At 37.6% G+C, this 12,262-nt stretch overlaps 1 protein-coding gene across 7 annotated transcripts in view; it reads right to left on the bottom strand.

Annotated features, from left to right (window-relative positions):
- Window positions 1–12,262, bottom strand: part of LOC139012658 (butyrophilin subfamily 1 member A1-like) — a 166,410-nt gene that overhangs the window by 122,395 nt on the left and 31,753 nt on the right. For 4 of the 7 annotated variants that reach the window (XM_070418837.1, XM_070418841.1, XM_070418843.1 and 1 more), the window contains exons 3-4: window positions 10,312–10,332; window positions 2,239–2,259 (exon numbers count right to left, since the gene is read on the bottom strand). The exons of 1 other annotated variant lie outside the window; for it this stretch is intronic. In XM_070418837.1, coding sequence (XP_070274938.1) covers window positions 2,239–2,259; window positions 10,312–10,332 — 42 coding nt within the window. The remainder of the gene's footprint in view (window positions 1–2,238; window positions 2,260–10,311; window positions 10,333–12,262) is intronic. 2 more of the 7 variants (XM_070418838.1, XM_070418840.1) reach the window with 2 other exon arrangements.

The following is a 12,262-nucleotide window of genomic DNA, read 5'->3' as shown; positions in this document are numbered from 1 at the left end:
ATCACATGAAATGAAAAGATTTAAATCTCTAATGATGGTAAGGTGGATATATAAATGGAAAGACTGATCATAGGTTGAAGCAGATGGACACTTTAGAAACTTTGCAAATGCCCATGCTTTAGAGACAGATCATTAATAAAATTTAGTTGACACAAATGTTTGCATAGAGTGTGTGAACAGGAGAAATCACAGAAATAAAATCAAGTAAGTTGAATGACTAATGAAGAAGACGACTTCAGTGGAAAGATTGAGGACAGATTGGCACTGTATTTTACCCAGTTCTGAAGGCCGGATAATATAGGCATGCCCAAAAAGTCTGGGTGGCATTGGGAAGGTCTGACAGTCACACCTGGAAATAAATCATTGGCCAGAATAGGCGTGGCCACTGCAGCTCAGGAATATGTTATATTTCAGCTCCTAAACAAATGAGTTCCTATCTCTTGCTCCTGTACTCTCGCTGCTCACACCTGACTCCTGGCATATGGGGCGCTCACACTTTGCAGTCGCCCACATGGCCCACAGCCATGAAGACCACACATGCAATGGGCTGATAGACTGGAACTAGCCTGATGCTACATCGGACCCACCTCCACCGTGGAAGGGAAACTCTGAGCTCTGGCTTTGCTTTTAGCTCTGCTGAATCCCCAGCTGCACCTTTTCCAGGACTGGCCTAAGGGAAGTGGGACTAATTCCACCCAAATAAAGCTTTCTTCTACATCTCATTCTCCCACTGGGGCCTCCAGAAATGCTTATTCCAGTGGCACCCAAGAGCCCCACTCTCACTAGCAAAGGAGAAGGGCAATCCACCCAATTCTCTGATGACAAAATCATATATATGGACTGTATAGTGGGTCTGAGGAAGATGTTGAGAGTTGATGACAAAGATAGAAGAAATAATGAAACCATGGCTGGTACACAGTGGAATGTTTATAGGGAAACCTTTTTCCTCTTCCCACTAATGGAAAAATAAAAGGGAGAAAACACCAAATCATTCCAAATGAGAGTACAATGTCAGGAAGGAAGGAGAACAAAAATCTGAAACAATCCTTAGTGTTCTATGGGGTTCAAAATGACACATATTTATGAGAGTTGAAACCATACGGTACAAAGTCTACCTCAGCAATCAGAGTTTATGTTGTTTTGCCTATATACACATTTTGGTGCCAAAGGACCTAAGATTCAAAATGGCACCATGAGAGGAGGTGGAGAGGAATTCCTCTGGGTCAAACAACATCTGTCATTGGGCTTGCATTGACCCTTCACCTTTTTCAGAATAAAATGCAAACATGCGCATATATCCAAGATAGATACTTAAAAAGTGGTGAGGAAACACATAGGAAAGGACCCATCTTTGCAAATGTGTTATTGTAGTAGTAGTAGCCATTTGTAGCATACTACAAACTGTGGGGATATATTGATAAGTTCCATTTCCCCTAAAAACAAAAATGTAATTAGAAAATATCACTAGAATGGATTTGGTAAAACTTTAAATTTGTAATTAGTGTTTTATTAAAAATTCCTTCAGGATTATGGTAGAATAAGTTCTTCTTATGTCACTAACATAAAATTTCACAGTTGAGAAAAAGATTATTAACGACCTTCCCTTAAGGTGTGAAGTCATTCTAAAAATATTAAGAATTCCAATGAACATAGTTAATAATTATGTCAATGAAAATGACAAAAAAAGAAAAGAAAAAAGAGAACGAAGATTACTGTGATAGAAAGAAAAAAAGATGGCCAAAAATATTGTATAAATATTTGTATATCTGGGAAGAATTGAATAATATGATCAAGGAGAATAAAAGAGTTTACATGAAAATGCATACTACATCCGAGATATAACATCCGAATTTCACAGACTTTGAAATAACAATAAAGTGCCCCTTGAACTTCAAAGGACAGAGGTTCAAAGTCACAGTTGAATTTCAGAAAATATTCATACAATGAAAGGCATTCAACTTTCAGTTTAATCCCCTTCATCATTACAAAATTCATAATGAAACTATGACAAATCTATGGATACATAAGAAGCTAATGGTTACGGTAAAGAAGGAATGGGAAAGGACGAAATATCAGGCAAAAAGAAATGGAGAGATATTCACATGGGTGAAGACCATATCCAAAATATTGGAGAGAGAAGGGAAGAAGGGTAAGCCTATGGATGGCCTCTAGATAAAAGGCAGGGATGTTAGTGGCTATTTAAAGAGTTATAGGAGTGAAGGATTGTCAGATATTTACCATATATATTCTGAAGAGCACCTGCAAAATGTAAAGAAAAGATCCATGTAAATGCCAAGGAAATAAAAACGAAGAAAATTAAATATTATTCAAAAATTTACATTTAAAATTAAAATGATTAGAATGCAGATCAACATATGCACACATGTATGCGAAGGAGCATGTGCACACACACACACGGTGACTAGATGCTCACTTTTGTCAAGAATATGAGACAAAAAATTGATGAAGGGGATACAATGAGTCATTTCAGTTAATGGAGAAATAAATTTGGAAATAGTAGGGCTCAATAATTTTTGAGGTTTTTATTATTCAGTTGGTAAGATTAAGTAGGTTCTGTGATTGTTGCTAAGTATATATATATTCAGTCATTTCAGGTATCAGAGTAGCAATGTTGTATAAATTAGACAAAGTCACTGAGTTAGAGGATATACAACCATTTATTTTCTGGAGGTTATACATAGTTATACACTTGGCATCAGCTTTTATATCAATGTCAAACAATGAACATAATCTTGTTTTATTTTGGTTTCCGCTGCAACCTCTGCCTATACTTAAGCTTCTATTAATTAAATCCCATGGAAAGAAGAAAAGCAAAGTATTAAACGTCTCTGAAGTGACTTCTAAGTCGCAGGACGTGAGCATGTCTTGGACAAAACTGACATATCAGCCACAGTGAAAACGCCAGTACTTCAGAGGTATGTGAATAATAACATTGGTCACAAAGGAAATATTTGCATAGGTTCCAATAACTGCATGAATCAAAGAAAAAATAAGGGATCTATTTTTGTTCATTAGTTTGTTTCGTTCATAAATTTACATATGAGCGGAGTCATGTGATACTTGTCTTTCTCTGACTGACTTATTTTGCTTAGCATGACACTCTCCAGGTCCCTGCATGCTGTCTCAAAGGGTAAAAGTTCTTTTTTTTTTTGCAGCTGCATAGAATTCCATGCTATAAATGTACCACAGCTTTTTATCCACTCACCTACTGAGGCCACTTGGGCTGTTTCCAGATCTTAGCTATTATAAATTGCGCTGCTATGAACATAGTGGTGCATGGATTCTTTCGGATTGGTGTTTCAGATTTCTGAAGATATATTCCTAGAAATGGGATCACTGGGTAAATGGAGTTTCATATTTAAGTTTTTGAGGAAACTCCATAATGTTTTTCATAGTGGCTGTACCAGTCTGCATTCCCACTAGGTTTCTGTTTTTCAACACTCCCGCTAGCACTTGTCATTTGTTGATTTGCTTATGATAGCCATTCTGATAGGTGTGAGGTGACACCTCCTTGTCATTTTAACTTGCATCTTTCTGATGACTAGTGACTTTCAGCATTTTTTCATATATCTCTTGTCCAAGTATATGTCCACTTTGGTGAAGTGTCTACATAAACTGATGAACAGAATGGATCTAGAGAAATAGACACATGGAACAGACTGATGAATCTCAGAAGGAAGGCAGGGATAGGTGGGTGGGGAGAGATTTACCAGGGAATTTATATGCATATATGCATAGCCCAGGGACACAGACAATAGTGTGGTGAAGGCCTGGGATGGGTGAGGGTGGGGTGGAGGGGATCAATGGGCAAATAAAAGGAGAATATCTGGAATACTTTCAACAATAAAGATAAACTGAGTTGAGGAAGATGGACATTGAGCCATTGAGGTATCATTGAAGCCCAAGGTATATGTAGCAGAAAACCATGACTAGGTACAGAGGGAAATACATCAACGAGACTTGTCTTTTTCTTCCTCATATTTATTGATTAAATAAAATAAAAAAAGAAGAAATTCCTTCTAAGTGAGGGCAGAACTTCAAAAAGGGAAGAAGACAAAAATTTCAATAATACTTCAATATTTTTTCTGGGATCCTAACTGATACATGTTTCTGAGACTGGAACCACAAGTTTCAAAGGCCCTACACCAATCAGAGAAAATGTTGCTCTATTTCCATGCAACCTTTGTTTCCAAAAGATCTGAGATTCAAAATGACACCAGGAGAGGAGCTGCAATCATTCCTCTGGTTAAACAATGTCAAACACTGGTTTTTCATTATACCTTTACCTTTTATATATATATATATAAAAAAAGAATAAAATCACACACTCAAACTCAACACAGGTAGTAAAAAAGTCAACATTAAAATAAAAAATAAAAAACAGAGATGAAGAAGTGAGTAAAGGCAAACATCCCCCAAAAAGATATCCATAGCAGTTGGACCTGGAGATTATTATGCAAAGTAAAATGAGCCTGTAGGAGAAAGGCAAATATCATATGATCTCTCTTCTATGTGGAACCTAGTGAGCAAAATAAGCTGACAAACAAAATAGAAATAGTGGAATGGATACATGGAACAGAAAGATATCAGAAGAGAGGAGGGAGAGAGAGAGATTGGATAAATTAAGGTGAAGGGATTAGACAAAAAACATATATACTTTATTATTTTTAAAATATATATTTTATTGTTGATAGTATTGCAGATATCTCCCATTCTTTCTCTTCCATCTGCTCCCCTCATTCCTGTCCCAATCCCTCCCCCAAGTCTTCACTACCCTATTGTTTGTGTCCATGGGCTATGCATATCCTATATAATAAAAGTATAATATGCAAATAGACCAAATGGCCGAACAGCAAAATGACCATCTGGATCACCATCTGGATCACCATCCTGGACCACACTATGACACTCACTGGCACCAGGCCAGCCAAGGAGCGTGTAATGAGATTGGTCGGGGGTCAGCCATCACCCCATGATCACCCCACAGAGGGAGGCCCAGGCCACCAAATGGTGGGCTATGGTGGGTGGGCGGGGCCTCCCTGTTCGGGGCCTCTCTCTGCAAGGGAAGCCCAGGTTCTTGGTGCCAGAAGGAAGCCTACTCTTCTATGAATTTTGTGCATCAGGCCTCTAGTAATTATATAAGTTCTTTGGTTTATCTTTTCTCTTCCCCCCAACTTCACATCAAGGTATGTCAGTCTGTTCCATACCTCCATGCTTCAGGTCTAAACTATATATACTCTACATATAGACACATGCTGATAGCCATAGGAAAAGGAGGGGAAGGTATAAGTGAAGTTTGGCAAAGGCAGAGAAGTGGGGCATTCATAATAGTGTCAACAATAAAAATAAATTTACAAAAAAGTAATAGTAATAAAAACTGTCACATACATTAGACATAGTATTCAACTGCATTTCTTTGAAATCAAAATGTCTTTACAAAGATATTTTTTAATCTTTATTCTTGAGAATATTACAGATCTACCCCTTTTTCCCTTCCCATTACCCACTCTACCCAGTTCCCACCCTATCCCAAGCCTTCACCATTCCATTGTCTGTGTTCACAGGTAACGCATATACACATATAAGTTCTTTGGTTTATTTTCTCCAGCCCCCTCTCCCTCTGAGATTCATCAGTATGTTCCATGTTTCCATGCCTCTGATTCTATTTTATTCATCAGTTTACTTTATTCATTAGATTTCTTATTCATTTTTTTTATTTTTAGATTTAATTATTAATAAATAGGTATTATTGCCATTTTATTGTTCATATTTTTTAATCTTCTTCTTCTCCTTCTTATTTTTAAGAATATCCTTCAACATTTCATGTAATACTGATTTGGTGGTGATAAACTCCTTTAGCTTTTTCTTGTCTGTGAAGCTCTTTATCAGACCTTCAATTCTAAATGATAGCTTTACTGGGTAGAATAATCTTGGTTGTAGGTTCTTGCTATTCATCACTTTGAATATTTCTTGCCACTTCCTTCTGGCCTGCAAAGTTTCTGTTGAGCACTACCTTGTAGGTAAATAACTGCTTTTCTCTTGCTGCTTTTAACATTCTCTCTGTCTTTAACTTTTGGAATTTTAATTATGATGTCTTGGTATGGGCCGCTTTGGGTTCCTCTTGTTTGGGACTTTGCACTTCCTGTAGTTGTAAGTCTATTTATTTCACCAGGTAGGGAAAGTTTTCTGTCATTATTTTTTCAAATAGGTTTTCAATATCTTGCACTCTCTCTTCTCCTTCTTGCACCTCCATAATGCAAATGCTGGTGTGCTTGAAGTTGTCCCAGAGGATTCTTATACTATCTTCATATTTTTTAATTTTTTTCTTTGTGATTTTCTGATTGGGTGTTTTTGCTTCCTCGTATTCCAAATCATTAATTTGATTCTAAGAATTCTTTGCTTTACTGTTGAATACCTGTAAATTATTCTTCATTTTAATTAGTGTATGCTTAATTTCTGACTGGTCTTTTTCATGTCTCTAAATTCTCACTAGAGCCCTAATCGGTTTGGCTCAGTGGATTGAGCATCAGCCTGCAGATTCAAGGGTCCCAGGTTTGATTCTGGTCAGAGGCATGTACCCTGGTTGCAGGCACATCCCCAGTAGGGGGTGTGCAAGAGGCAGCTGATCAACGTTTCTCATTGATGTTTCTAACTCTCTGTCCCTCTCCCTTCCTCTCTGTAAAAAATCAATAAAATATATTTTTAAAAATAAATAAATAAAAATCAGTCTCCCCTTTAAAAAAAAAAAAAAGGCTCATCGCACTAAATAAATAAAAAATAATAAATAAATAAATAAATAAATAAATAAAATTCTCACTAGATCCCTGAAATTCTCTCTAAGTCCCTTAAAGCTCTCATTAAGATTCTTGAGCATCTTTATAACCATCGATTAGAACTCTGTATCTAGTAGTTTTCTTACTTCCATTTAATTTATTTATGTTTCTGTTGATTTCTTCTGTTCTTTCATTTATGACATATTTCTTTGTCTCTGCATTTTGGCTGCTTCCCTGTGTTTGTTTCTATGTACTAGGTACAGCTGTTAAGTCTCCTGGAATTGATAGAGTGGCCTGTGGATTTGGTGTCCTGTAGGGCCAAGTGAGTCAGCCTCCTCAGTCACCTGAGCTGGGCACTCTAGGTGTGCCCATGTGTAGGCTTTGTGCATATCTTATTGTAGTTAATCTTTGATTGCTATTGATGTCATTGGGAGGAATTGACGTCCAAGCCAATTGGCTGTGAGAACCAGCTGGGACTACAGTGGAAGAGCTGCTGTGCAGGAGACACCTCTATGGAGCAAGACTTGCTTCAAAGGAGGTTTATTGCTAACTGAGTCTGTCTATTGAGTGTGTTGCTCCTGGATGTGTAGAGTTGTAATCTGGTATAACCTGAAGCTGTCCACTAGGTACACTGGCTTTGGGGCCTCCCAGGAGGAGCAAAGTCAGCCACTGCCTGGTGCCACCTGGCAGGAGCTACAGAGAGGTCTGCAGATGGCTGCTATTTGTACTGGGCTTGGAAGTGCCAAGGTGAGGCCAAGCTGTGAAGAAAGACAGGCTGCTGCTAGGGCCAGGTCTTGGACCTCTTATTGATATGCATGGGGCATGTTGATGCTACCTGTTGCTTGTTTGAGGAATTTTAGAAAAGTCTGAAGCCTAAACCAGGACAGGCTACTCATATGGGAAAGTCACTTCAAATAGCTTTGGAGGGAGTGCAAAATAAATAAAAAATGGGGCAGGGTCTCAGGGAATTACCAGAATACAGCAAACAGTGTGAGCCATGCTGATGGAAAATCAGATATAGCTACTATTCAGCGCTGTGACAGGGGAGGTCTCAGCATGGGAACAATGAGCACTGTGAGCAACCCTGTCTGGGAGAAAGCCACCCCCGAGTTCCTGCTCTGATGCCAAACAATCCAGTTCCTCCCCTTATGTTACTGATCCTTCCAGCACTGGAACTCAGAGGGAACAAGACTGTGTAAGTTTGTGAGCCATCCCTTTAAGAGTAACTGCCTGGGTCTCCAGCAGCTTGCATGTCACTCAGCCACAATGCCCACTGGTTTTAATAGCCTGAAGTTATGGGAATTTTTCTTCCCAGCTCTGGAACCCTGGGCTGGGCATCGATGTGGAGCTGGGACAACTTGATCCTCACAGGAGGCCTCTGCACATGAGATATCGCTCCAGAGTAAAAAGAAAACACCACATGCGGGTTCTGACCAGCCCATTCCACACCTCCACACCTCCTACCAGTCTTGATGTGCTTTATTCTTTACTTCTCTAGTTGTAGGGCTTTCATTCAGCCAGATTTCAGGCAGTTCTGTATGATGGTTGTTCAGTATTTTAGTTTTAATTTTTATGTGGTTGTGGCAGGCAGCAAGTACCTCGTTTACCTATGTGGCCATCTCGGTTCTCCTTGTTATATTTTAAGGTTTATATTCATTTTTAAATTTATTTTTTATTTTTCAAATATATTTTTATTGATTTAAGAGAAGAAAGGAGAGGGAGAGAGAGAGATAGAAACATCAATGATGAGATAGAATCATTGATCAGCTGCCTCCTGCATGTCCCATACTGGGGATCGAGTCTGAGACATGAGCAAGTGCCCTGACTTGGAATTGAACTATGACCTCCTTGTTCACAGGTCAATGCTCAACCACTGTGCCACACCAAACAGGTAATGTTTATATTCTCTTTTAAATAATCTTTATTGTTGAAAGTATTACATATGATCTCTTTTCTCCCATTGACCTCTTCTAGCCTGCCTCCACCTCTCACCCAGGTCTTCACCACCCTATTGTCTGTTTCCATTGGTTACGCACATATGCATGCAAGTTCTTTGACTGATCCCTTCACACCCTCCCCTGCATTCCCTCTGAAGTTCAAAAGTTTGTTCCATGCTTATATGTCTTTGGATCTATTTTCTTTATCGGTTTATTTGTTCATTAGGTTCCACATATGAGTGAGATCATGTGATACTTTTCTTTTTCTGACTGGATTATTTTGCTTAGTATAATACTCTCCAGGTCCATCCATGCTGTTTCAAATGGAACATGTTTTTGTTGTATGAAAATCTGTGACCAATATCCTAGAATAATTGCATTCTATATCATTTACATTGAAACCTGAGAATTTAGCCGAACCAGTTTGGCTCAGTGGATAGAACGTCGGCCTGCGGACTCAGGGGTCCCAGGTTTGATTTCGGTCAAGGGCATGTACCTTGGTTGTGGGCACATCCCCATTGGGGGGCGTGCAGGAGGCAGCTGATCGATCTCTCTCATCGATGTTTCAGGCTCTCTATCCCTCTCCCTTCTTCTCTGTAAAAAATCAATAAAATATATTTTTAAAAAAAAGAAATCTGAGAATTTAGTTATTATTATGATGGGCTAATCCATGAGACATAAAATTAATTTACAAATATTTAACACAAATGCAGTTGATCATAATGAAAAATGTATCATTGAAAATAAAGCCCAGTTGGTGTGGCTCAGTGGTTGAGCATTGACCTGTGAATCAGGAGGTCACTGTTTGATTCCCATTTGGGGCACATGCCCAGCCCAGGTTGTGGGCTTGAACCCCAGAATGAGGCAGGCAGGAGGCAAGCAATCAATGATTCTCTCTCATTGTTGATGTTTCTATCTCTCTTCCTTCTTCTATGAAATGAATAAAAATATGTTTTCTAAAAGAAAACAAAATGAAAGTATTTATTATGTTTGAATATTAGACATTTTCCAAGGTAATCATGGATAATGTTTGTATACCTTGGTAATTTGGGTAATATGCTCAATGACAATGGAAAAAATGAGACTCAAGTTCACACTTGACTAAAGAATGGTATCAAAATTTATACAGCCTTTAAAAAGACAAATTTCATTTAATATGTTAGGCATCTTCTCTCATCTCTAAATGTTAAAGGACTATCAAAGGCTTAAAAAATGGGCCTTTTAACTTGGCAGAGCTGACAGAGGATCTCTCAGACCTTGTACCTATCAACCTAAAGCCCTTCATCTCACCTTAATTAAACTATGGCCAGTCTCTGGAAAACATAAACGCCAACGCTGATAGTGATAAATGGTAAGGAAATGGAAAAGAAGGAATATGAATGTTGGAAGGTTGGCAAATTCAAATGGAGAGACTTAATGTGGAAGAAGTCCAGAAACGATTTTTGGAAGTCAGAAGCATAGACATCCAGGAGAATTGTGAGTCAATGGGTGGCATATAGATTGAAAAGCAAGAAAGGTTAGAGCAAAGAGAAACCAGTCATTTTAAAAGGATTGAGAGAATGGGTTGACAAAAAATTTACCATCTCTTGCCTTGAATTCTGCTGAAAAAAGAGAGAAAGAAATTAGTGTAAGTATTAAATATATAGAAAGAAGATGCAAATTTAATGCAAAATGTATATTTAGAACTATCAGGGTGTACATAATGTACAGACACACATACACAATTGCATGTAGGCAGACATACAATCATACACATAACTGCAAAATATAATGTTTGAAATCAGTTTTGACCAGAGAGTATTCTCCCCAAAATGAATATGGGCATAATGATTAATTTTATTACATTAGAGAGTAGTTTAGGAATATTAGTTCTTATGGTTACCTCTTAAATTATTCCTTTTGTCTTTTACATTAGTTAGAATATTATTGTTCAGTGTATAAGATTTAATAAGTTCTTTGGTTTTTAATAAATAGCCCTTTGAGACAGCATTAAGGGGCCTGGAGACTATTATACTAAGTGAAATAAACCCATCAGAGAAAGACAAGTATCATATGTGGACCTCACTCATATGTGGAATCTAATAAAAAAAATAAACTGATATATGGAGTGGATCCCGACACGTGGAGGCATGGAACAGACTGCAGAATCTCAGAGGGAAGGCGTGGGAGGGTGGGTGGGTGTGAAGTAATCAACCAAAGAACTTGTATGCATATTGCATAACACATGGACACAGACAATAGGGTGGTCAAGGCCTGGGGTGGGGGGCGGGGGCTGTCTAGAAGGGGTCAATGTGGTAAAAAGGGGGCATATGTAATACTTTCAATAATAAAGATTTTAAAAAAGAAAAAAATGGAAAAAATAATAAGTAAATGGGTATAGCCAATTTTATTTTTTGAAGCAGCTATGTGTTAGAAAGTAGCCACAAACTTCTATTAGAGACTCTTCTCTGGTACTACTAGTTCTACTATAAGAGAATCTTCTAGAGGTACCACAGGGTAACCTTCACAACATTGTCATCAACCAGTGAATGTTTAACCTTGCACTGTGTAAACTTCTATTACAAGTAACGTCTAAATGAAGTTCTTCCTAATTATATTTTATGAAAGTAAGGAAAATGAATTAATAAATGGCAGTGATTTGGCTTAAATAAAACAATCCAAGAATATCTTAAATAATTTTTCACATCAACCATATTGAATATGTCTTTATTTAAAAGGTTCATGATTAATAAAATTTACCTGGTTCAAAAGGAATAACTGCACAGATGCAACAACCAGACAAATCAAAGAAGGAACCGTGAGGGATATTGGAATAACTAATGAAAATGGCAAAGTTGGAAAGGTTAAAGAGAAAATCATGCAAAATGTGTATTTAAGGTTGAGGATGATGATCTTTGGAAGTTAAAGAAAAAAGTACATGTAAAGAATGAAGCCATGATTAGGAATAAGGAAGATACATTAATGGAACTTACCTTTTCTTAATTTTTATAAAATAAAAATTTAATTTAAAATAAGGGCCCAATTACAACAAGAATAAAGGACATAATTTTCAAAAATTACCATAGTTTCTCTGGGGCATAAATTACACACATTTCTTAGAATTGAAACCACAAAGTTCAGAGGACATGTCACCATTCAGCAGAAGCTTTTTAAACTTCCATACACTGCCTGGTGCCAAAGAGGCTAAGATGGAAATGACATCTTGCAAGGAGCTCAAATACCACTCACTCCCTCTGGGGTGGGGCGAGGATGTGTCCTTCATTAGTTCTACAATTAGTTCTACAAAAGGGCCTTCTACCTTTTTCAGAATAAATAGAAAACACATACTCATAGACAAAAGATTTACTGAAAAAAAGGATGAGAAAATTAGAATAAGGGCATCTGTTTGTTTACAACTATACCTTTAGCATTAGTCACATAAAGACTGCTACAGACATTACATCAACATATTACTGAATTGTATCCATTTGCAATAAATATTACATCATTGAAGAAATGCCATTACATGGGGAATGTTCAAGTTCCATGAAT

This window comes from Myotis yumanensis, unplaced genomic scaffold, assembly GCF_028538775.1.
Source record: "Myotis yumanensis isolate MYYU_CA2020_CCGP unplaced genomic scaffold, mMyoYum1.0.hap1 SCAF_6, whole genome shotgun sequence".
Classification (NCBI taxonomy): Eukaryota; Metazoa; Chordata; class Mammalia; order Chiroptera; family Vespertilionidae; genus Myotis; species Myotis yumanensis.
The sequence above is the reverse complement of the archived record's forward strand: the minus strand, read 5'-3'. Positions and strand labels throughout refer to the sequence as shown.